Source organism: Sphaerodactylus townsendi, linkage group LG15, assembly GCF_021028975.2.
Source record: "Sphaerodactylus townsendi isolate TG3544 linkage group LG15, MPM_Stown_v2.3, whole genome shotgun sequence".
In the NCBI taxonomy this organism is placed as follows: domain Eukaryota; kingdom Metazoa; phylum Chordata; class Lepidosauria; order Squamata; family Sphaerodactylidae; genus Sphaerodactylus; species Sphaerodactylus townsendi.
In genome coordinates this window covers 20,595,267-20,620,439 of record NC_059439.1, presented here as the reverse complement: position 1 = coordinate 20,620,439, position 25,173 = coordinate 20,595,267, and the positions used below count along the sequence as shown (strand labels likewise).

Below are 25,173 nucleotides of genomic sequence, written 5' to 3'. Positions count from 1 at the left end.
AGGACACAGGACCCTCAGGAAGAGTAGAAGGTCTGCAATGGGAGGGGCGAATCAGCAAAAATCCCACCCTCCATTCATGAAAATCCTCAACAGGATCCAGCTCTATTGCTGCAACCCTAAGAAATTTTCCTGGGAGTAAGCCCCATTGACTAAGCTCTCAGTGGACCTGCTCGATCTTGTTCCCTAGTTTGATGTAGGGATGGCTTCTTTTAAATGAACTTACTGACCTATTGCTGCTGCTGTTATTGTTTCAAAATGGTAGGACAGTCTCCTACGTTACTGGTTGGCCAGTCGAGCTTTATTTTGTTTGTTGCTGCAAAATTTGAGTTGATAGAATATTTCTGTTTGGCTTTCACAGGGTAAAGTGAACACCGTCAGCGCTATCCTAAAAAAACATTGCCCTGGGAGTAAGCCCCATCAAATAGACTTAAGTGGGATTCTGAGTAGACCTCTTAGGATTGCATTGCATATATCCCAGCGGAATGATTATGAGATCAGGAATCTTGTTCCTTTATTTCACATTGCAACGTTGTGCCATGGCGTCTTTCCCAGAGGGTCAAGAGCCTATCCTTCTTGTGTCTAGTGAGCGTGAGTATTACCCAGAGGGACAGTGTCCTTAAGATTTCTATCCTCCAAGCTTCTAGTCAGATTTTGTTGGCTGGGAGTTTGAATGAGCCAGAAAATATACATTATATCTCCTCCTATTATATCTCCTCGAACAACCATACTATCTCTTCTTCTGTCTCTATTTCTTTGCCAAATAGCAAGCATGACTATGGGGCTTTCCGCACTGACAGAGTTGTACTGGTTTCTATCTAGGTTCACCTCAGTGTATCCGCACTACAACTGAGCTCAACATTGTTTTGTCTCAGCCCGCCCCCCATCAGAACTGCGACATCCCTGTCGCAGTTATGAACTGCACCTTTCTGCTGGAACAAGGTCGATACCACTTCGAAGCTTCGAAGTGCAGATGCATTGAAATGACACCTCATCCGTTCAACCAATCAGGAGACGCTTTTGTGGCATGCGCAGAACGGGAGAGACATGATGGGTGTGTAACTGTAAACTGTAAAAGCTGTAAAAAAACACTCCCATTTCCCGTGGTAACACAAGCTCCAATCACTATCGAGGAGCGAAACAGGCACCAAGATGATCCTGCCCACTTAGCTCGGTTCCAGGGGGCCAAGTAAGTTGCTGTGCAGACAGCCTGGAATCGCCCCCCACTGAAGGGAACCAAGTCGACCTTAGCTTCCTTCTGTAGTGCGGAAAGCCCCTATGGCTCATTCCGCACATGCAGAATAATGCACTTTCAAACTGCTTTCAGTGCTCTTTGAAGCTGTGCAGAATAGCAAAATCCACTTGCAAACAGTTATGAAAGTGGTTTGAAAACACATTATTTTGCGTGTGCGGAAGGGGCCTTTGTTTCAAGGTCTTTGAATATAGAACAATTATTTATTTTATCCTTATTTGTAATCTTTATCGGCTCTCCTCTTCAACCAGACATTCTCTAAAATGGTTGCTCATTCAAACAGCGCAGCTGTGAAATAAATGTGTACTATTGTAATTTATATAGTTCTTTCATGACTCCCAAAACAAACAAAAAACTATTCCTGTCTTTAAGGGAAAAAAAAACCCTAGACAAAATATTACTATTTTTTAGCTGCTTTATTTTAGAACAGAGTTGAAATGCCCTCCCATGGAACTTAAAATCCAGTAAAACAAGAATGTAAAATAACACAGACCATGAAAATATTTTCAAATGATTTTTAAAAGCCAGCAAAATATAAAAGCTGTAAAAAAAAACAATGAAGCAGTAACGCCACTGAAAAGTCTGGAATACAGGAGATGCTGCCGTATCTTGATCTCCAAATCCAGCAAGGGCCATGATAAAGCATATCAACCATGAAACATGGGCAAATAAAACTGTTCTATCTAGATGCCTAAAAGGTAAAACAAGGCTATATGTTTTGTGAGAAAAGGAGATCAAGAAATGATATTCAATCTTCTTTTGTCGTTCTAGACACAAAAGGTTATCTGGTGTTTCTGGGTCATAAAACAAGAGGAGTTACCAACCCCTACCCATTGGACATCCAGCAAACAATGATCATGGATAGAATCCTCTACATTGCTGCTAAGTCAGTTGCTTGTTCTTTACTCCATTTTTACTTTTCTTTTAATGCAAACTCTTCTGAGTTGGTCTTGTTATCTATATTCTGTTCTTTTAGTCTTCTGTCACACAAGCCATAAGTGACACAGAGGCGAGAAAGAATGACACAAAAATTACATACAAAGAACCAATACTTGATGGAATGGATCAGAGAGCTAGTGTGGTATGGCAGTTATGCTGCTGCCTTGAATTTGGGAGACCAAGTTTGACTCTCCACATGGGCGTACCACCCAAAGGGGCATATGGGGTGCTGCAAACATATAGTCAGAAAACCAACCCCCACAGCCCTCCTCCTTTCCCCCGTGGCCATACACTGACTTCAAGACTTGGTGCAAAAAAAGTTGTTTGTGGGGGGGGGGGGGAAGGCTGCCACCCATACCAAGGGGGGGGGCTCAGATTTTGCACCGGGCTACATTTCCCCTAGATATGCCTCCGCACAACCATGAATTCTCTTGGGCCAGGGGCTCTCCCTTAGCCTAGCTCCCCTTCACACAGCACATGTATAACGGGTTGCCGTCGGGATAAAGTAACCCATTTTCCTGTTTTCATGAATTCTCTTGGGCCAGGGGCTCTCCCTTAGCCTAGCTCCCCTTCACACAGCACATGTATAACGGGTTGCCGTCGGGATAAAGTAACCCATTTTCCTGTTTTCATGAATTCTCTTGGGCCAGGGGCTCTCCCTTAGCCTAGCTCCCCTTCACACAGCACATGTATAAAGGGTTGCCGTCGGGATAAAGTAACCCCATTCTTCCGTTTTCATGAATTCTCTTGGGCCAGGGCTTTCCTTAGCCTAGCTCCTCTCATTAATGTTGGCACATGTATAACGGGTTGCCGTCGGGATAAAGTAACCCATTTTCCTGTTTTCATGAATTCTCTTGGGCCAGGGGCTCTCCCTTAGCCTAGCTCCCCTTCACACAGCACATGTATAACGGGTTGCAGTCGGGATAAAGTAACCCATTTTCCTGTTTTCATGAATACCTTTCGCCAGGTTTCTCAGTCTATAGCCTAGCTCCTTCACACAGCACATGTATAACGGGCGTAGTCGGATAAAGTAACCCATTTTCCTTGTTTTCATGAATTCTCTTGGGCCAGGGGGGCTCTCCCTTAGCCCTAGCTCCCTTCTTCACACAGCACACATGTATAACGGGTTTGCAGTAGGGATAAAGTAACCCATTTTCCTGTTTTCATGAATTCTCTTGGGCCAGGGGCTCTCCCTTAGCCTAGCTCCCCTTCACACAGTTAATACGTATAACGGTTGTCATTGGGGATAAAGTAACCCATTTTCTCCTGTGTTCATGAATTCTCTTGGGCCAGGGGCTCTCCCTTAGCCTAGCTCCCCTTCACACAGCACATGTATAACGGGTTGCAGTCGGGATAAAGTAACCCATTTTCCTGTTTTCATGAATTCTCTTGGGCCAGGGGCTCTCCCTTAGCCTAGCTCCCCTTCACACAGCACATGTATAACGGGTTGCAGTCGGGATAAAAGTAAACCCATTTTCCTGTTTTCATTAATTTTCTGTGGTGCCAGGGTTCTCCCTTAGCCTAGCTCCCCTTCACACAGCACATGTATAACGGGTTGCAGTCGGGATAAAGTAACCCATTTTCCTGTTTTCATGAATTCTCTTGGGCCAGGGGCTCTCCCTTAGCCTAGCTCCCCTTCACACAGCACATGTATAACGGGTTGCAGTCGGGATAAAGTAACCCATTTTCCTGTTTTCATGAATTCTCTTGGGCCAGGGGCTCTCCCTTAGCCTAGCTCCCCTTCACACAGCACATGTATAACGGGTTGCAGTCGGGATAAAGTAACCCATTTTCCTGTTTTCATGTTCGCATGCATCTGCGCAGGCAGCGATTGGAGCCCACAGAAACAATCCAGGTTGCTGTCGTGCCTTCGCATGGAAATGCGTCTCTTTTTAAAATTATTTTACTTCCTACCAATGCGTAGGCATGCACAAATGAACCCCCACAGCCAGACTGATGTCTCACAATATGACCATCTAAAGGAGAGCCATAATGCTCGCCGGGTTTAATGTTATGCCTTCTGCCTTGTTACATGGCAGATTTAATAAGCAAGAATAAGCTAAAAGATTGTGCCCATGTAACGATGGCTCAGTTGAATCTCTGGCCCACCAGTTACTACACTGTCTCAGATTCAAGGAAATCAGATCCAAGTATGTGAATCTTACTCCTTTACATTTACCCCATCTCCCCGATTTAATTAGATTACACTACTTGTTGGACAACCCTGATCCTTCTCTCTGTACGATAGTGGCAGACTTTCTCCTGGAAATTACTAAATGCCAGTAGATTTCCTTCAACCTGTATTGTATATGCTTTTTAATATATTTTTTAGTTATTGTTGTACTGTTGTCTATGCCAATAAAGGCTTGCCTCTCTCTAATATGACCATCTGCACATGCATAGCTATGCAGATGTCAGCTGTGAAACTTTTTTAAAAAGGAAAATGCAGGCCTCCTGCCTGGCCGCTCAGGAGCGGGCTTTTTCAAAGGACTCGCTAACAGCGTGATTCTAAAAAAAACAGTATTGGGGAAATAGCACAGGGCAGACTCATTTTAAGGGCAAGATCTGTGCAAAGTCCCCCCCTCCCATCCTACTCCTGTGTTTATTGGCCCATGCAGAAAAGGCCCTAGTCTGTCTCACAGAACTGTAGTTGCCAGAGTAAAATGGATGATGGCGAAACAATATAGGCTGTTTTAGCCCCCACTGGAGATAAAAGTCAGGTATAAATGTTCACATACAGAGATAAATGTTACCAGTTTACTCTAAAAGGGAAGCTATGGATGCAGTGTTTTCAAGATTTCCAAACATTCCTAAAAGTCATATGAACTGATCTTAGTAAGTTTCAAGCTACTGGGTTGGGGGTCTACCAGTTTTTCTGCTCAATCTTGTCAGATTCCTCTGTTCCATCTACCAACATAGATTTTGTCTACGGTCTACCCATATCTATGGATACTGGCATTGCCTTTTAAACGGTTAAAGTACTCGCCCTCTGTTCTCTGCTAGGGAAAAAGCTGGTCAGATCTAACCATCTCTCTCTCTCTCTCTCTCTCTCTCTCTCTCTCTCTCCCTTTCTCTCTCTCTCTCAAAGCTAAACATTGGTCATTGAACAATAACTGCCTTCTGTCAGCTGCAGATTGTCTAAGCTTCTTTAATTATCCATTTTTCTTTTGGTTATAGGAACAACATTTACACTGTTGATATGGACATATCATATAAAAGAGAAATCTATTTTTACACAGTAAGTACTATTACATAGACAGATTATTTTTTTCTTAGCCTTTACTTAATATGAGTTTCCTGATATATGAGATCCCTCAATCCTCATAATAGAATTGTTTGTACAGTGAAAGAGAAGCCCTCCACCCTCTTCCATTAGCAGAGAAGCTTGTTCGATACCACACAACAGCTAGTTGTTGTCTTTAAAAGAAGAGTATGGATTTATATCCCACTTTCCTTTCTTGTAAGGAGACTCAAGGTGGCTTGCAAGCTCCTTTCCCTCCCTCTCCCCACAACAGACACTTTGTGAGGTAGGTGGGACTGAGAGTGTTCTGAGAGAACTGTGACTAGCCCAAGGTCACCCCGCAGGAATGCAGGAGAGCGGAAACACATCTGGTTCACTAGTTAAGCCTCTGCCACTCAAGTGGAGGAGTGGGGAATCAAACCCGGTTCTCCAGATTAGAATTCACCAGCAGTGGCGTAGCGGTTAAGAGCAGGTGCATTCTAATCTGGAGGAACCCGGTTTGATTCCCCACTCTGCCACTTGAGCTGTGGAGGCTTATCTGGGGAATTCAGATTAGCTTGTGCACTCCAACACACGCCTTATATATGTGATCCCACAATCCTTATCGTAGAATTGTTTGTACAGTGAAACCTCCACCCTCTTCTATCACTAGAGAAGCTTGTTGGATACCACTCAAGTAGTAGTGGTTGTCTTTAAAAGCCAACAGTATAATGTCTAAGCTGTAACTGGTTTTTTCTTTGAATTTGCAGGAACTGACCTGGGAACCCACTGAGGCCAAGAAGTTAAAATGCATAATGTTTGGGAACTCTGAGGTAGGAAATATTCTTGAGATGGGAAATATTCAGATTAACCTTAATTATAATCTGTGAATGTTTTTTTAAAAAATGTGGAATTGCTTAGTGTCCCCTTTCTCCATGAACCTAATGAAGACAACCAAGTTGCAATCAATAGATGGGATGTTTCCAATGTTCTGCTCTCTGTTCTGCTATCTGTCCCATATGGCCTATGTCTATGCGGGTCCCATGATCCCCAACATATATATATATTTGGTGGTCAGTCCTCTTTTCCCTTTCATCACTGGAAAAATCTGTTGGATAAATATAGCAGAGTAGATCAGAAGAGAGAGGCTGATTCTGCATGGGCCAAAACCAGCAGTGTGAAAACAGTGGCCCTTTCCGCACGGGCCTCTGTGCGCCCCCACACCGGCAGGAATTCTGCCGGTGTTGGGGTGGGGGCTGTTCGCATGCAAGCATGTGAGCGGCCCCCGCAGAGGCCGGCGCAGGAGAGGCGGCTCCACACGGAGCTGCCTCTTCCCTGTCCCTCTCCCACTTACCTGATTTCCGTCGTCGCCCTGCTGGCCTCCTAAGCCCAGCCCACACTGCCCTCCGACTTCCAGGGGTCGGAGGACAGCGAGGGAGGGTCTTAGGAGGTCAGCAGGGCTATGACGGTGATGAGGTAAGTGGGTGAGGGACGGGGTAAACAGCGTGTTCCCGACGGTGCCGTTCGCACTGCGCCACCGGGAACACGCTGTTTACTCTAAAACCTGCAGTTCGCAGGGGAGTTTTTCAGGGCGGCCTGATGCCACCCTGGGGGAGGGAAAGGGGTGCCAGGTCGGCACTGCTGCGTTTCAGCAGCGCCGGCCTTATAACTAACGGGCGCCTGGGGATCTGGCTGTTTTTGCCGTCCCCAGGCCGCCGTTTTTGGCCCGTGTGAAAGGGGCCAGTGTAAAAATGGTGTAAAAGGGTTTATACTGTTTTCACACCATTTTCACACCACTGTTTTTGGCCCATGCAGAATCAGCCACAGAAGCACAGTTGTTTTTTATACATAAATGAATTTACTATTAGGAAGGGTTACATGGAAAGAAAAAAAGAAATGCTGTACTTTCCTATGTTACCATACATGTTACATACTTCCACCTCTTGATCTCACCTCTATATGTCTGCTCAAACAAAGGAATATACTTCACTTTATAAACTCTGACTACATGACCACAAACATGCAAACAATGTCTAACTGACCAATAGCTAATCAATAGACTGGCCATAAAACAGTGACATCAGTAACTGTGACATCAGTAATACAAACAGGTAACCCTTTCATGATTGAAGTGTGTCAGACTCTTGCAAGATTACCAACACAATCCAGCAGGATCCAACTTGCTGTGTTCAGGTTTTCTCCTGGTGCACAGATCCTTGACTACATCACAACATTCAACCATCAATCTACATTTATGGAGTTTAGAAGGTGGATGTTTTTCATCTAATGTTCAGCAACAAAGATGACCACGGTAAAAATAATGGATAGAATCCTACCTGCTTTTTCACTCAATTTCACCCTCACCACAGCCGTCACCCTACACAGTTTTTGCTCACCAGAGTCCTACATCCTTAGTATAATCAATTTGGCAGCCAACACAAATTGTTTCACCAGGAAAATGCTGGCAGGCTCTAATTATACATTAAAGTTCTAATTATACATTAAAGAAAACTCACTGTCTGCCTGTCAACCTACTACTACTGCCCGTGGAAGCTCAGAACTGATCATTTGTAGTAAATACAGCCCTGCCTCTTTTTCTATATAATACACTGTAATTAATTTGCTGGCATAATATTTCTGTGTTTGTTTTTTTTAGGCTGTATGTCATAACTTCGTTAAGGTTCTGATAAGAAAAAGTTATAATACATTATTCATTTGTGGGACAGGCGCCTTTGATCCGTCTTGTTGGAACGTTAAGGTATGCTTTTGTACCTTTAAACGTTTACTGTCATCCTGCTGGTTTTGCTTTGAACTGAACAGGGTTACTTGTAGAGATATTTTATTAAGGTAAAGTTTGCAATGAAATCTTGGTCCTCTCTTTCCTCCTTGGCTTCTTCTTACATGGATACATGGTCTGTGGAAATATAGTAAGCCATCTGAGAGGGGTTCACACTCTAGGGCCGTTTCTGCACGGGCAGAATATGGCGGCCTGGGGATGGCAAAAACGCCGTCCCCACTCCGCCATTCGCACAGGGGACGCAGCTGCATCGCGAAAGCCAGCATGCCACTCGCGCCGCCTCGACCGCTGAAGCGAGGCGTTTCCGGAGTACGCTTGGGAAGCGCCTTCTTCTGGGAAGCCGGCTTGAAGCCAGCCTGCCGTCTTGAACGGCAGCGGCTTCAAGGCGCCTTTCCACTCCCTCCCTGCGATCTAGTTTGTCCCTCGGCTCTCGGTGTCGCCGAGGCCTGGGGACATGCCCCCCTGCCCTGCGACGCAGGAGCAGGCGCGCAGGGCCGGGGGCATGTCCTCAGGCCTTGGCGATGTGCCGAAGGCCCGGGGACATGCCGGGTCGGTCGGGCGCCGGCGCTCCGCAGCGCCGGCTGCCCAGCTCTTTCTGGGACCATCCATGCAGACGGTCCCAGCGTCGTCGGGTCAGCGTCGGAAACGCCGACCCCGCCCCTTCCGCATTCGTGCGGAAACGGCCTAGGCTTTGCCTCATTTTTTCCCCTACTGACTGGGAAGTCTTATTTAAGATCCTATAGATGCGCTCTTCAACAACCTCAGGGTTTCAGGAACTTAGGAAAAGCATACCTAAATGTGTCAAAAAATGGCTAACAGCATGAAATTCCTTCCAAACTAATCCTTTGATAATTTAAGTAGAAATAAGAGAATGAACTTTTGGCATACAAAGTATTACTATATTACTTTCATATATATATATATCTATGAATGCAATTTGAGAAACAGACATATTGTAGAAACTCATTCAAAGGTGTTAGCAAAAAGACACATAGATGATAGGTAATATAGCTTTTTAGTACACAAAGTACTGAAAGGGATCTATTTTTGTCTATGCTTTTAGAACTGGTTCATTTGCATGCCTAATTTTGCTGGTCTTTGCTGGCCATTATTCGGATTATTTTTGATCATTTGTTTCCATGGTTGCAGCTCCTACCTGCTGTTTTGCTGGAATTCTTGTTGCTAATATCACAGAAGCTCATGACCATGGGAATTATAAACATTCCTTGATATTTTTTTAAAATCATCATACTAAAATTCCTGCAGAAGTGAGGGGAGGAGAAGGAAGGATCTGCATATCCCTCGGTTTACTCCAGTCTTTCATAGTCCCTCGGTTTCTGCACGGGCTGAAAGCAATGGCTTCAGCCCGGTAAAACACCATTTTGGCGGGGACCCTTCGCACAGGCGCCGCTGCCAAATCAATGCAGCAGTGCTCTGTTCCTGCCCAAATGGTGTATTCAAAAGTCGCTTGGGGAGCAAGTTTTCCTTCAGACACCGGCTTCCATCCGCTTCCATAGGAACGGCAGCGGGTGGAAGCCGGCATTTTCCCCTCCCCTCCCCTCCCCTCCCCTCCCCAGCCCCAAACGCCTCCTTACCTTCTGCTGGCAGCCGTGTTGCTCTATCGTCACTCTGAGGAGGGAAGGGGACACGCCCCCTGGTCTCCCGTGCTTCAGCCGTCATTCTGGCCATGGGGGTGTGTCCCCTTTCCTCCTCGGAGTGACAATAGAGCAGAAGGCAACAAGGCGTTTGGGGCCGGGGAGGGGAAAACGCGGCTGTGCGGAGCTTGCTCCCACAGCTGCGCATCCCATGGGGCCGTTTGTGCGAACGGCCCCAGACCCTGCATCGGCATGATTAATGCCGATGCAGGGTCTCTCCCCTGGCTGTGCGGAAACAGCCTTAGTTACAGGTATTTTGCAGGATAGTTTTCCAAAGCAAAGGATTTATGTAGAATATTGGCTGATAGGGGTATGCATTCAGCAAAGCCAAGGTCAAGACACTGCAGACAATTCAGAGCAGGAACCCCATGGTCAACCGCAATTTGACATAATACTTCCATGTAACTCTGCCCTTTCCAGCTGCTTATAAAAGCAAGGGGGGCTGTAATGCTGTGCACCTGCCTGCTGCCTCAGACCTGCTCCTGTGAATAGTCACTCTCACTGTCCGTGCAGGGCTGTGCTGGTCTGCCAGGCATTCACTTCATCCCCTGTCCTGTAGGGCCCTGCATATTTTCCTCCTCCACTGTTCCTGAGGTTCTGGTGATGAGCGGGGTGAGCAGGCTGGCAGCCGGCTTTCTGCAGCCAGCTCACAGCTGGAGGGTCAAGGGATTGCTGCACTGTTTTCTAGCTGGGGGTTAATCATAAGAACTATCCTGCTGGATCAGACCAGAGTCCATCTAGTCCAGCACTCTGTTACTCGCAGTGGCCCACCAGGTGCCTTTGGGAGCTCACATGCAGGATGTGAAAGCAATGGCCTTCTGCTGCTGCTGCTCCTGAGCACCTGGTCTGCTAAGGCATTTGCAATCTGAGATCAAGGAGGATCAAGATTGGTAGCCATAGATCGACTTCTCCTCCATAAATCTGTCCAAGCCCTTTTTAAAGCTATCCAGGTTAGTGGCCATCACCACCTCCTGTGGCAGCATATTCCAAACACCAATCACACCTTGCGTGAAGAAGTGTTTCCTTTTATTAGTCCTAATTCTTCCCCCCAGCATTTTCAATGTATGCCCCCTGGTTCTAGTATTGTGAGAAAGAGAGAAAAATTTCTCTCTGTCAACATTTTCTACCCCATGCATAATTTTGTAGACTTCAATCATATCCCCCATCAGACGTCTCCAAACTAAAGAGTCCCAAACGCTGCAGCCTTTCCTCATAAGGAAGGTGCTCCAATCCTTCAATCATCCTCGTTGCCCTTCTCTGCACTTTTTCTATCTCTTCGATATCCTTTTTGAGATGTGGCGACCAGATCTCAATAAATAAATAATCTGGTTCTATGGTGCTGCTTCTCCTTGTAACACTCCTGCTACTGGCTGTGGACCAAAGCCAGGTCTGCCTGCTGACGCTTCTTCAGAGGAGCCCTCACTAACTTCTGGATTTGACTGGTTCATGGCATCTCTACTCTTGCTTCGCCAAAACTGCTGAGCAGGAAGGAAGAAAAATATTCCTTTCTGTTTCCTTCTCCTGAGGCTCATTCCGCACATGCAGAATAATGCCCTTTCAAACTACTTTCAGTGCTCTTAGAAGCTGTGCGGAATGGCAAAATCCACTTGCAAACAGTTGTGAAAGTGGTTTGAAAACGCATTATTTTGCATGTGCGGAAGGGGCCTGAGATTCCAGTGTTGTTGTTTTCTAGGTGAAGACTCTTAAAAGGATGGGAGACAGGATCAGTGGGAAGGGCAGGTGCCCTTTTAATCCCAAGGACAGCAACGTTGCATTGTATGGAGGTAATAAGAAAGGGGGGAAATGGATGCTTTTTTTTTTGAGTTGCACATTCAAAACATTGTGCAGTACATGGCAATGATATGTAGTGGAATAACGTCATGATATAACCTATCTTCTAGGATTCAGTGCTAAAAAGTTGTACCTCTTGAAAATTTGGAATTCTCTCACTTACCTTTCTTTCTATGGATGTGTTACTGGATTTTCTTCCATTGTGGCGTTTAACTGTTTTACGCATATGAATTTTTAAAGCTGGTTTTGGTGTCCCTCATAATTCTTCATCTTGGGTTGGTTGGAAAGTGTCCTAATAGTGGTCTCAATAAATAGAATAATAAAATAAGACACAAATATGCATGCTAACATACCCCCAGATTGATATGGGACAGAAAATCTTACCCTTCAATTCTCCTTCAATTAAAAATAGACATTGCATGTTTTAGTGCTGGAATGCGTGCTCCATCTTTCGGTGTCTGGACGTTCGATTGGATCCTTTAAGTTTTTGTGTTGGTGAACAAGGGAAAAGAGGGCCCTATGACCTCTGAAAGGCTATGCCCGGAGTCATGAAATCCTCAAGGATCAACAACACAGGGGAAGGGCTCCTATTCATAAGGGCAAGATGGAGCAAAAAAGATTATTGAATTCAACCCCAGAATTCCAGGGACTGTTACAGTTCTAAGGTCATACTTTTCTGTGAAAAAAATAGTTGTACGTCATAGCTCATAGTATGTCCTCAAGGATCAACAACACAAGGGAAGGGCTACAAATCATAGGCTTTTTCCTCACGGCCCAAATACGACGCCTTAGGGATGGCAAAAATGCCGTCCCTAAGGCGCCATTCGCACAGGCGGTGCTGCTGAAATGCAGCAGTGCCGACCTGGCTTCCCTCCACCTCCCCCAGAGCGGCGTCAGGCCACCCCAAAAAAACCTTCCTCCTGGAGGGAGGTTATTTTAAAACAGCGTGTTCCCACCGGCGCGGTGCGAACGGCACCACCGGGAACACGCTGTTTTCCCCGTCCCCCCCCCCTCACCTCGTCATCCTGCATTGCTCTACCGGACTGCTGAGACCCTCCATCGCTGTCCTCCGACCCCTGGAGGTCGGAGGGCAACGTGGGTGTGTCATATTAGTCCAGCAGGGTGATGCAGGACGACAAGGTGAGTGTGGGGGGGACGGGGAAGAGGCAACTCCGTGCGGAGCTGCCTCTCCCACGCCAGCCTCTGCGGGGGCCGCTTGCATGCTCCCGTGCGAACGGCCCCTACCCCTCCACCGGATTCCTGCCGGTGCAGGGGTGCCCTTTCCGCAGTGCGGAAAGGGCCATAGGGGCAAGATGGAGCAAAAAAGATTATTGAATTCAACCCCAGAATTCCAGGCACTGTTAGAGTTCTAAGGTCATACTTTTCTGTGAAAAAAATAGTTGTATGTCACAGCTCAAAATGGGGGTGTGCAAGACACTGAAATAAAGGTCACTTCTGAAGATTATTGCTCATCTGAAAATAAGCAATGTGTTGCGTGAACCTCCTGGCACTGACAGAATTTTTGCTTTGGGATATACTGACTGGCTGAACAGCTTTGTTGTACAAGGAATTATTGTTGTTAGATTCTAATCTTATCATTCACATGTTACATTTTGTAATTAGTTGACTAAAGGAGCAGCTCTATTGTCCTTACATTTAGCCTTGAGTCCAAAGTCACTATGCAGAAGCAGATAATGGCAAACCACCCCTGAATGTCTCTTGCCTAAGAACCTATAGGGTTTGCTTCACAGCAAAATAAATATATTTTAAAAATAAAAATCTCATAGACTGATGAGGACAAGTAATTGTAGTATTCTTTCTCCAGCATGGAGTCAGTGGGGTGTAGTGGTTATGAGCAGGTGGATTCTAATCAGGAGAACCAGGTTTGATTTCTCACTCCTCCACCTGAGTGGCAGAGACTTATCTGGGGAACCAGATGTGTTTCCACACTCCTACATTCCTGCTGGGTGACCTTGGGCTAGTCACAGTTCTTCGGAACTTTCTCAGCCCCACCTACTTCACAAGGTGTCTGTTGTGGGGAGAGGAAAGGAAAGGAGCTTGTAAGCCACCGTGAGTCTCCTTACAGGACAGAAAGGTGGAGTATAAATCCAAAACTTTTTTCTTCTTCTCACTGTATGTCTCTTTCAACTTCAATCCCAAAGGTGGGTATCTATATTCTGGCACAGCGTCAGACTTGCGGTCAGAAGATTCACTCATTTACCGGAGTCTTGGACCTCCCCCATCTCTTCGGACACCTAAACAGAATTCAAAATGGTTGAAAAGTAAGAGTACATGGAGGGGAAGCACCTCTTTAAAAAATTCAGATGACCAGTAGTCATTCAAAAGTTATCTTGTCTTTTGCTCAGAGGTATTGTTGTGGTTATTCACATTTCTGTGTCCATTACTGTATCGTTTTGTCTTCTCTGCAGATCCTAAATTTATCCATGTGGTAGATTATGGCAGTTATATGTACTTCTTCTTTCAAGAAGTAGCAGTTGAAGTCTATGTCCCTGGGGAGGTAAGGACCATAAAAGTATTAGATTTATGTGGAAATAAATCAAAATAAGGATACTGATTTGCGAAGACCCCGCCATTCAATTTGAAGTTTGGCTTGAATAAAGCATTATATTGCCTTGATATACAGACCTGTGAATAGTAGCAAACTTTGGCTCATTCCGCACATGCAGAATAATGCCCTTTCAAACTGCTCTCAGTGCTCTTTGAAGCTGTGCGGGATGGCAAAATCCACTTGCAAAAAGTTGTGAAAGTGGTTTGAAAATGCATTATTTTGCGTGTGCGGAAGGGGCCCAAGACAAGCCTCCTCGTAGCCCATTAACAGCACTATCCAAAGGGGAGAGCTGAATCCACCATTGGGACCAGTGCAGGGCCCCCAGAGTATTTGCCCTCCCTGACCCTCCATGGTGGTGAGACATGGGGCTGAACATCAGGCCAGCTTAAGTCTAATGGGGGATTTTCGGTGCTGGGGAGGCTTTTGTGTGTTTTTAGCCTCCCTACACAACTGGAAAGCCTCCTTGGGTAGGATGGGACAGTAGTTGCAGCACCGTGTCTGGGTGCCCAAAATTTTGGATTGGGCTGTCAACTGGAAATCATGTGGCAAACAATTTTATGTGTAGAAGAAGAAGAAGAAGAAGAGTTTGGATTTACATCCCCCCTTTCTCTCCTGTAGGAGACTCAAAAGGGCTGACAATCTCCTTGCCCTTCCCCCCTCACAACAAACACCCTGTGAGGTAGGTGGGGCTGGGAGAGCTCTGAGAAGCTATGACTAGCCCAAGGTCACCCAGCTGGCGTGTGTGGGAGTGCACAGGCTAATCTGAATTCCCCAGATAAGCCTCCACAGCTCAGGCGGCAGAGCTGGGAATCAAACCCGGTTCCTCCAGATTAGATACACAAGCTCTTAACCTCCTACGCCACTGCTGCTCCTAGTAGTAGTAGTAGTAGTAGTGGTGGTGGTGGTGGTGGAGGTGGTGGAGGTGGTGGTGGTAGTAAATGAATTCTTGGCCATTGGCCTTCACAATCTCCTCATACACAACATAAGAAGATTAAAACATACACAAAAACACCCCATATACCAATAAAACTGAAATAAACTAATTAGTACTAATACAAATATCCCTGCCAAATAATAAAACACATCATCATTACCTCATAAGTAATCTGATTCTTCTTCCGGCATGAGCAAAAAGTGCTACTCGGTTGGAAATGTATGGATCACCATCGGATAGTAGACAAATCATAAATAGTTGCACTAAATAATTATTGTGATTGATTAAAGCTAAGAAACAGTTTTTGTGTGTGTGCGCCATCAAATCACAGCAGACTTATGGCAACCCCTTAAGGTTTTCAAGGTAAGGGATGTCAAGATGTGGTGTGCCGTGGAATCATGACCCTGGTATTCCTTGGAGGTTGCCCATCCAGTCAGGAGTTACCCAGATTAGAACAAGAAAATAGATACTTCTGGAAAATCTTCACTGTGATAGTAGAAATCAAAAGGGCCATGGCTCAGTGGTAGAGCTTCAACTTTGCACGCAGAGGGTTTCAAGTTTACTCATCAGTACCTCCATGTCAGGGAGCAAGCTTGTTTTCTGCTGCCTCAGAGACTCAGACAAGGAGTAATGGATTCAAGGTGCAGAAAAAGAGATTCCACCTAAACATTAGGAAGAACTTTCTGACTGTCAGGGCTGTTCGACAGTGGAATTCACTGCCTTGGAATGTAGCGAAGTCTCCTTCTTTGGAGCTTTTTAAACAGAGGCTGGATGGTCATATGTCGGGAGTACTTTGATTGTGTGCTCCTACGTGACAGGAAGTTGGACTTGATGGCCCTTCTATTCCAGAAGGAGGAGGAGGAGGAGGAGGAGGAGGAGGAGTTTGGATTTATATCCCCCCTTTCTCTCCTGCAGGAGACTCAAAGGGGCTTACAATCTCCTTGCCCTTCCCCCCTCACAACAAACACCCTGTGAGGTAGGTGGGGTTGGGAGAGCTCTGAGAAGCTATGACTAGCCCAAGGTCACCCAGCTGGCGTGTGTGGGAGTGCGCAGGCTAATCTGAATTCCCCAGACAAGCCTCCACAGCTCAGGCGGCAGAGGAGAGAATCAAACCCGGTTCCTCCAGATACACGAGCTCTTAACCTCCTATGCCACTGCTGCTCCTTACTGGAAAGACCCCTTACTGGAAAGGGGCTGCTAGTCAGAGTAGACAATAACTTGACTGACCAATATTCTGGCTCCATACAAGGCTACTTCATGTGTTCCAGTAATGTTAGTCTTGTTCATGGAAATTTTAAATTTTAAAAAATTGCACAGAAATGAGTTCTATACATGCTGAGAACTCATCTCCTGAACGCTAATAGCTAAATATGTATGGAGTACCACACATTTCATAGGTCTTCTGTAATCCAAGACTGTTTTGTTTGTTTTTTAGTGATGGTGACATGACTTTTTTTGGCTTTGCTTTCCTTGAAGCCAACAAATACAGTTGTCCATGGTACATGGTGCCTAAGCTGTATTTTGCTCTGCTTTTCAAAATGACCTTGTGCCCAAAATGACCTTGTTTGTTTATCTCCATCCTGATCTTTCTTCTCGTTGCAGCTCGTTGTTTCAAGAGTAGCTCGGGTTTGCAAGAATGACATGGGTGGAACGATGGCATTTCTAGACCAACAGTGGACTTCCTTTGTAAAGGCACAACTGAAATGCTTGATTCCTTCTGCTTTAAATTTCAATTTTGACATACTGCAGGGAGTGACAGACGTTGTCCAAATCCAGGGGCATGACGTGGTCTTTGCAACCTTTACCACCTCTGAATTCAGGTAATCCCCACAGAATCATTTCCTTTCATAATGCGCTGGTTTAATAAAGGTGTTTTTTGCATTAGGTCTCTGTAACCTACTTGCCAGTAAGTGAAGAAAAATCTAGTGTAACATTCTTAATCCTCTAGCTGTTTCAAAGGTGTTGTTTATGTAACAAATCACAAGGAACTGAGGGTTAAAAATGGGATCACTGTGAGCATGCAAAAGAGATCTTAGGTGTTTTAGTGAAATAAACTACCCTGGGTGTCCGGGCGCGGCCCTGTCCCCAGCGCCCGGACTCAGCACAGCAGGCAGGGCAAGGGCTGGCAAAGGGAGAGACAGCAGAATAACAGCAGACAGAGTAAAAACCAGCAGAGTGAGTGTTGGCAGGGAGGGGCCTCTCACAGCTGAACCGGCTGTGAGAGAGAGTGATGAGCTGCTGCTCGGCCAAGAGGAGGAGTAGATAAAAGGAGAAGGGAAATGGGCCTCTGGAGCTGCCACTGCAGCAGGGACTGGGGAGGGCATTGGCAGGGGAAGGGAGTGGTAGAGAGGCAAGGAGCTTAGAAGGGGCTGCTGCCCAGCGCTGTGGGGAAACAGGCTGGTGAACCCCGGGCTTCTCACCGGCTGCATACCCACCCCACCCCTGTGAAGCATAACAGGGTGGGGCAAGGAAGCCGGAGAAGGGGAGAAGCAATCTGAGGGCTCTCTTCTGTGAGGCAACAGAGAGAGTGAGAGGGAGATGGATGGTCAAGATGAATCCATACTCACGTTTAACACTAGCAAAAAGCTGGTCAAATCCCACCAAGTATTAGCTTTTTTCTTTCTAATTCCCAGGGGACCCAGAGAAGATGTTTGCTAATGCAAATGTCTTATGTCCTTCCGTTGTTTGGCCTATTGATCAATCGGGGCATCTATGAGGATTGGATGTCTTTGCTGTCCTCCCGGGGGGGGGGGGGGGACTATTCCTGATACCCATTTTTTAACATCTTTTACCAACTCAATTATTTCTGAGAATGCAGCTGTTGTTTCCCATCCTTTACATTTTCATATTTCCCTTGTACTGCCATTTTTCCCCCAGATCCTAACTTTTAGTGATACTTTAGGTCTTGATTGAGATTGTAACACAATCCTTCCATGTGTAGCTCCATTGTGATAGGATTTCATCCAGCATGTTTCTCAGGCAAAAATAAAAAAATGTGCTTCCTTTCAAATCATTTCTGGAAATGTCACACCCTAGCATCCCTGGCTCTGCTGTTTGTGCTTATGATATGCTTGAGATTGACAAAGTGTTTTCCGGGAAGTTCAAACGTCAGCTATACCAGCTATCAATGTGGACTCCAGTTCCTGAAAACCAAGTGCCAACACCCAGGTATTATCTTTTACATGTTCTTCTATACATGTGGTAGAATCCAGACTATGTTTCCCAATGGCAGAATAGAACTGTGTTTCTCCAAAAATAAGACAGTGTCTTATATTAATTTTTTCTCCCAAAGATGCGCTATGTCTTATTTTTAGGGGATGTCTTATTTTTCTGTGTTCTGTTCGCTGGGCATGCTTCCAAACAAAAACTTTGCTACGTCTTACTTTCGGGGGAGGAGGTAAGAGCTCGTGTATCTAATCTGGAGGAACTGGGTGTTACTGGCCTAACAGGGATAAGGGTTTTATTAAAGGGATTCTCCACCAGCTGCTAAAAGTGTAACAGCACACATATAGTTTTAAAAGAAGCAAAGGGGAATGAACACTCACGTTGGCAGCAAGAGGGGCCAAGAGGAGATCTTTTAGACTGTATAATACGGGGAAGGAATTCTGGCAATGAATATTCCACAGAGTAATGCAAGAGTCTAAATTGAGTTTAAACATTTTATATAAATTTGGTTCAACAATGCATACACACAGTGAGACACAAAAGCACATACATTCAAGTTTCCTTGGATATAAGCAGGTTTGAAAGATAGATTGGATGATAGAGAAGGGAATGGGGGTTGTTGCGGGGTAATACGTTACCTAACGATTCTTAGAAGGGTAGAAGTAGAAGGCAGGGATTCCATGCCAGCACAGAAACCTAATGAAGGACGAATTCATGTCTCAACACCAACAAGCACATGTGGCAATGAGCAAACTGTTGCAGGTAAACTAAACTTTTATAAGGTAGGTCGTTCCTTGGTGGGAAAGGAATCAATCACACTAAGTTTCACATCTGTGCTGGGTTTGGGAGTGCTGAGGTAATTAGTCAGCTCATCTACTGCTAAACCCGGGACAATGGGGCCAAAATTGCTTTGTTAAGCTAAACGAGGAAACGCTGAAAGGCTTCCATGCAGATTAACTCTTGAGAGTCACTGCCCAGGATATTCAGATTTAGCTGAGACATTTAGATCAGGATAAGGTGAGTGGTTTAGGAGAGTCATAACAAAGGGAAGGAAATGCAAAGGAACAACTATTTGTTGCTGACCTGGGTTCCCAGAAGAGATAGGAAGTGCAGTGTTTGATAGCAAGTTGGCTTTCCATATTCTTTGTCTTTAACAGTATCTTTTCAAGGTGTGGTAATCAAGCATGCCTTCCAACAAAATGAGACCTCCAGGTTATGCAGGAGTAACTCATCCTCTTGATTAGATTTTGTAAAGCAGACCTGTGACGTTTGGACATGCTGCTACCTGCATAGAGAAGTGTATGACAACTGGCTTCTGCCAATATGATTTTTGAAGAAAATATTATGGCAATAATAATATGGGGGGTGATCAGGGCCTTAACACGGGTTTGATTCCCAGCTCTGCCGCCTGAGCTGTGGAGGCTTATCTGGGGAATTCAGATTAGCCTGTACACTCCCACACACGCCAGCTGGGTGACCTTGGGCTAGTCAAAGCTTCTCGGAGCTCTCTCAGCCCCATCTACCTCACAGGGTGTTTGTTGTGAGGGGGGAAGGGCAAGGAGATTGTCAGCCCCTTTGAGTCTCCTGCAGGAGAGAAAGGGGGGATATAAATCCAAACTCTTCTTCTTATATTTCGCACTTCAGCAAAACCTCTACTACGTCTTATTTTCTGGGGATGTCTTATATTCGGGGAAACAGGGTATCCTGCCTTCTCCCTCCTGCTGCAGCCCATTGATCTCCAGGAAAAATTGTTCCTGGGGGGAAGGGGACCCTAAGAAATTAAATGACAGCCAGTGTGGTGCTGTGGTTAAGAATGGAGGTTTGTTTCCCCATTCCTCTACATAAAGCCTACTGGGCCTTTATGTTCATCTTTATGTTCATATGTGGCAAGAAGAATTAAAACGTGGCAATGCATGGGTATTAATCCTCTGAAGAGGGTCCAGATAAGGTGATGATTCATAAGGTCATATGCTGGCATTCTTCTTCTGATGATGGAACAGAAAGGAAACCAATAAAAATCCAGATTCTCACAAGACAAGACAAGGGAAATGTGTGGGTAAAATGCCACCAAGTCACAGCTGACTTATGGTGACCCCCATAAGGTTTTTAAGGCAAGTACCTTCTGGAAAGACTTCCTTGGCCTCCCATCCAAGTACCAACCCTGATATGATATGATCAGACAATACTTTTCCATTCCACATCCCACCAAACAAATCCAAATGGAGATGTTAGCTGAAAAGGAACAAAGGCATTATGTCTGGCCATTTCCGCACAAATGCGGAAGCGGCCGGGTTGGCATACTCGACGCCGACCCGACGACGCTAGGACCGTCCGCACGGACGGTCCTAGAAAGAGCCGGGCAACCGGCGCCATGGAGCGCCGGCGCCCGGCTGACCCGGCGTGTCCCCGGGCCTCCCACCTTGTCCCCAGCGGTGCAGGGCAGGGGGGCATGTCCCCAGGCCTCGGTGACGCGCCGGAGGCCCGGGGACAAGGTAAGTACAGGGAGAAAGGGGGGAAGCGCCGGGAAGCCACTGCCGTTCGCACGGCAGCGGCTTCCAGCCAGCGTTTCCCTAACAAGTGTGCTTCCGAGCGCACTGGGGAAACGCCGGCGTTGGGACGGGTGGGTGGCGCGAGGGTGGCGCAGCTGCAAAGCAGCTGCGTCCCCTGTGCGAATGGCGGCCTGGGGACGGCGTTTTTGCTGTCCCCAGGCCGCCATTAAACGCCCGTGCGGAAACGGCCTCTGACATTCTCAGGAGATGCTGTTCCAGCTACAGTGCCACTTTTTTTAACCTTCTAGAACATGCCTAAAGCATCATTTTTGTTGAATTCCATTTTGTTTTTCTTTTGCCCATTTTTCAGTATTGATCTGTGAACAGATCTCATGAGTGTTCAATTCCCCTACTAGAACTAATTTTCTTGCTTTGCTTTTTGTATGTGTTTTTCTAAGGTTGGATCCTGACAGGGTTTTTGTTTCCATTTGATCTCACCTTTTCAGCAATCAAAAAGGGACACCTCCCCCATCTTTCACCTGCAGAAAAGATGGCAGGGAAAATTGGATCCTGTCGGTTTTTTTCCACTACGTTTTACCCAATGCTCTTGTTTGCTTCATCCCACAGCCCACGTGACTTTCATTCATCCAGTTTCCACAATCCCTGTCGAAGCCTCTTTGGATGGTCAAGGGAACACCCTTGATTTCTGTTCAACCAGCATTAAAGCTGTTTAGATCCAACTCATCATCTTTTGTAAGGCAACTTCAGCTTGTGAAGAACTGTATCTATGGGCCTTTCCCCACTTACCTTAAGCCCCGCGCTACTCTCCAAAAGTAGCGCGGGGTCCCCTGGCACTCCCCACAACAGGGGGGGCGACAGCGCAGCCGTCCCGATGCTGCCGCTGTCGCGCCCCCTCAGTGCACGGCATCCCTGGCGCTCTTTTAAATGGCGCCTTGTGATGACCCCGCGCAGAGTCGTGGCGCGCACCAGGGATGCCGTGCGCTGAGAGCAGCGCATGGCATAGGGAGGATTAAGGTAAGTGGGGAAAGGCCCTATAATAACTGTACCAAAAATGAAGTAATTCCCTCCACCCCTTTTTTTCTGTACAGGCCTGGTTCCTGTGCTGGCACTGAACCCCTTGAACAGTATGAATCCTCTAATGATTTTCCAGATAACATCCTTGAGTTTATGGCAAAGCATCATCTCATGGATGAAGGTGTATCATCAACAGGGTCTTATCCGTGGTTTCTGAGGACAATGGTCAAGTAAATATCTTTTTTTTTGTTTCAGATGCCTCTTATTTGTTCCTGTTCTATATTTGTAGTTTGCCTTTGGTATTTTGAACTTGTTTAAATGTTTCAAACACCTTTGCCCCACAATCAGTTGTCTAAAAACTGGGAATAGGGAATAAGAAATGTGTGAGGTCTCAATGGTCTGTACTGAGAACAGTTCTATTTTTATTTATTTTATTTATTTTTTATTTTTTATTTATATTGATGTACCGCCCTCCCCAAAGGCTCAGGGCGGTGTCCATCAACACTAAAACAATTTAAAACATTAAATACATAATTTACAATAAAATAATATATAAAATACTAAAACTACAGATGGCTTCAGCCCTTCCTTCCCCCTTTATGTACCCACGGGAGGCCAGATGTTCTTATGACGGAGTTGACATCATCCTGGCAGGCCAAACGCCTGGCAGAACAGGTCAGTTTTACAGGCCCTGCGGAAACTTTGTAAGTCCCGCAGGGCCCTGATCTCACCTGGAAGCCTGTTCCACCAGGTAGGGGCCAGAGCTGTGAAAGCCCTGGCCCTTGTAGAGGCCAGTCGGATCGCCTTGGGGCCAGGGATCACCAGTAGGTCCACCTCCGATGAGCGGAGGGGCCTAGAAGGGCGGTATAGGGAGAGACGGTCCCTCAGATAAGCAGGGCCAAGGCCGCAAATGGCTTTGAAGATCAATACCAAAACTTTAAACATGACCCTGTACTCGATTGGCAGCCAGTGCAGTTGGTATAGGACCGGCGTAATCTGGTGCCTCGCTGTTGCCCCAGAGATGTTCTTAAATAATCCAGAATCAGGAATGAAGTGGGATGTACATAATTTTATAGATGTTATCACAAGTATTCAGGGTGTTGATATACTCAGCAAATACATGAAGAGTTCCACATTCCAAGCTACACTGGATACTTGGGAAAAATGTATGTTGGTTTAAACGGACTGTTTGACTAGACTGTTAAGATCATTTTTGTGGCTTTATGAGTAATGGCAAAAATATGGAGATTACCACACCAGCACTAAAACAGCTATAAAATAATGTTATGCACTGTGTAGTTGGAACTGACTTATGATGATTCTTCAAGGGTCCTCAAGGCAAGAGATGAGCAGAGTTTTTTTGCCATTTCCTTATTCTGCCTTGCAACCTTGTTTCCTTGGTGGTCTCCCATTCAAATATTAAGCTTGACCAACCATACTTAGTTTCCAAGATATAATAAACTCAAACTACCGTAGTTTAAGCTACCCAAGCTGTTAAAACAACCATAGATTAAACATATTCCACTGAAATAGATCAGTCCAGTCCTCAAACCGAAGATCAATTAGAGTGCATTTTTGATTAAAAGAAGGTAAAATTGACAGGTAACTGGAGGGTACATCTACCCATCTGCTCAGCTCTTTCCAAGAAATGATTATACCTGTCAGGATATACTTTGGATGGTTTTGGTGGGTTGAATTCTTTCAGGGTCTTCCCTCAGTGAAAAAGGAAGTGGGAGATCCTTTTCACCATTAAAAATGTTATACTGGGGTAGTGGAATCCCCACAAGATAAGGACTGAAAGTAAGAAGGGGGATCAAATGAGGCCAAGGAGTAAAGATGGTAGAATGCAGCTAGTGTTTTCCTGGCGAAAGTGGGCGAGGATTCTCTCTGACCACACATATACACAAAACTGTTCTAGAGAGATCACAGGACCTATGCCAGTGGTGGCAAACCTATGGCATGGGTGCCAGAGGTGGCACTCAGAGCCCTCTCTGTGGGCACGCACAAACAGAGTCCCCCCATACATCTAGGCTGGCCTGGGCCACTGGGCTGAATTATTAGCATTAAACCTAAGACCTAATTTTGGGGAAGCAGTGTAGGTAACCCTGTTAAGCGTTGTTAAACCCCACTGATTTTCATGCAAAGAACTAAAGCACGATCCGTTACCTGGGAGTAAGCTCGGTTGCTGGCAATGGGGCTTGCTTCTGAGTAAACCTCCTAGTGTCATGATTCACCCGTTGGAAGAGTTGCACGGTTGCTTCAAAGCAAAGCTACCAACTACCACCAAGCTTGCTCCCGAGTAACGCACGCCTCAGAGCCAATCGTTTTTTCTAAACTAAAACCTCAGTATTCAAGTTAAATTGCCTTGTTGGCACTTTGCAATAAATAAGTGGGTTTTGGGTTGCAATTTGGGCACTTGGTCTCGAAAAGGTTCGCCATCACTGACCTATGTCATAAATAAATGCTATGTGTTGCAGGGGCTGAAATTATGCAAGACTGGACCAGAGAAGCTGACAAAGACTGAACCAGAAAAGCTGGCCCAATATTGTTACAACTCTGCAAAGATATCCAAATAATTCCATGCAGTGCAATGTGCTTTATGTGCTATCAAGTGACTTCCAATTCATGGCAACCTTGTGAATTAATGTCATTGATAGCCTTGCTCATGACTTGCAAACTGAAGGTCATGACTTCCTTTATTGAATCATAAGAAGAAATCATTCCAAATATTTCACCTCCTCTAGAATTCTTAATTTCTAGTATCTGGGGAATACTTTAAAATATTTGAGCATGCTGTTAAAGAGAGATCTGTTTGTGTTTTTTAACATATATGTCCACATTCATTTGTGTGGTTGTGTATGTTTATGATCTTTCAGTAATGTCTTAGGAAACTTTCCCACAAAACAAAATATACATTTCCCACGTCACAAAATACCCATGGCTACATACATGAGCTTGGTGCATCTGTAACAAGGAAATGACCCTATAGTATCCTATGCAGATGGTTCTTAGCGAAGTGTGGAAAAGGCTATGAAAGGCCCTCAAATCTTGCTCCTAAATTGTGGCTCTCTTCTTGTCTTCCCTTCAAAGTTATTGAACAAAACAGAACATAAAAATTACCATTATGGTGGCCTCCCCCAGGCCCAATCTTGGATTGATTTGGTACTGTGCAAAAATATTTGGTATGATGTATTGTTGAAGGCTTTCACGGCCAGACTCAACTGGTTGTTGTGGGCCTTCTGTGTGGCCTAGTAGATCTTGTTCCTAACATTTCACCTTCATCTGTGGCTGGCATTTTCAGAGGTGTATCACAGAGAAAAGTGTGTAGCA

General features: G+C 45.6%; 1 protein-coding gene across 1 annotated transcript in view; it reads left to right on the top strand.

Annotated features, from left to right (window-relative positions):
• The first annotated feature begins 536 nt into the window (after positions 1 to 536).
• LOC125444037 (semaphorin-6A-like) overlaps positions 537 to 25,173 on the top strand; it is a 29,495-nt gene continuing 4,858 nt past the window's right edge. The window contains exons 1-11 of the mRNA XM_048516476.1: positions 537 to 588; positions 2,021 to 2,135; positions 5,366 to 5,426; positions 6,179 to 6,241; positions 8,065 to 8,166; positions 11,554 to 11,644; positions 13,814 to 13,933; positions 14,081 to 14,169; positions 16,757 to 16,974; positions 18,191 to 18,322; positions 21,918 to 22,073. Of these exons, the coding sequence (XP_048372433.1) occupies positions 537 to 588; positions 2,021 to 2,135; positions 5,366 to 5,426; positions 6,179 to 6,241; positions 8,065 to 8,166; positions 11,554 to 11,644; positions 13,814 to 13,933; positions 14,081 to 14,169; positions 16,757 to 16,974; positions 18,191 to 18,322; positions 21,918 to 22,073 (1,199 nt within the window). The remainder of the gene's footprint in view (positions 589 to 2,020; positions 2,136 to 5,365; positions 5,427 to 6,178; positions 6,242 to 8,064; positions 8,167 to 11,553; positions 11,645 to 13,813; positions 13,934 to 14,080; positions 14,170 to 16,756; positions 16,975 to 18,190; positions 18,323 to 21,917; positions 22,074 to 25,173) is intronic.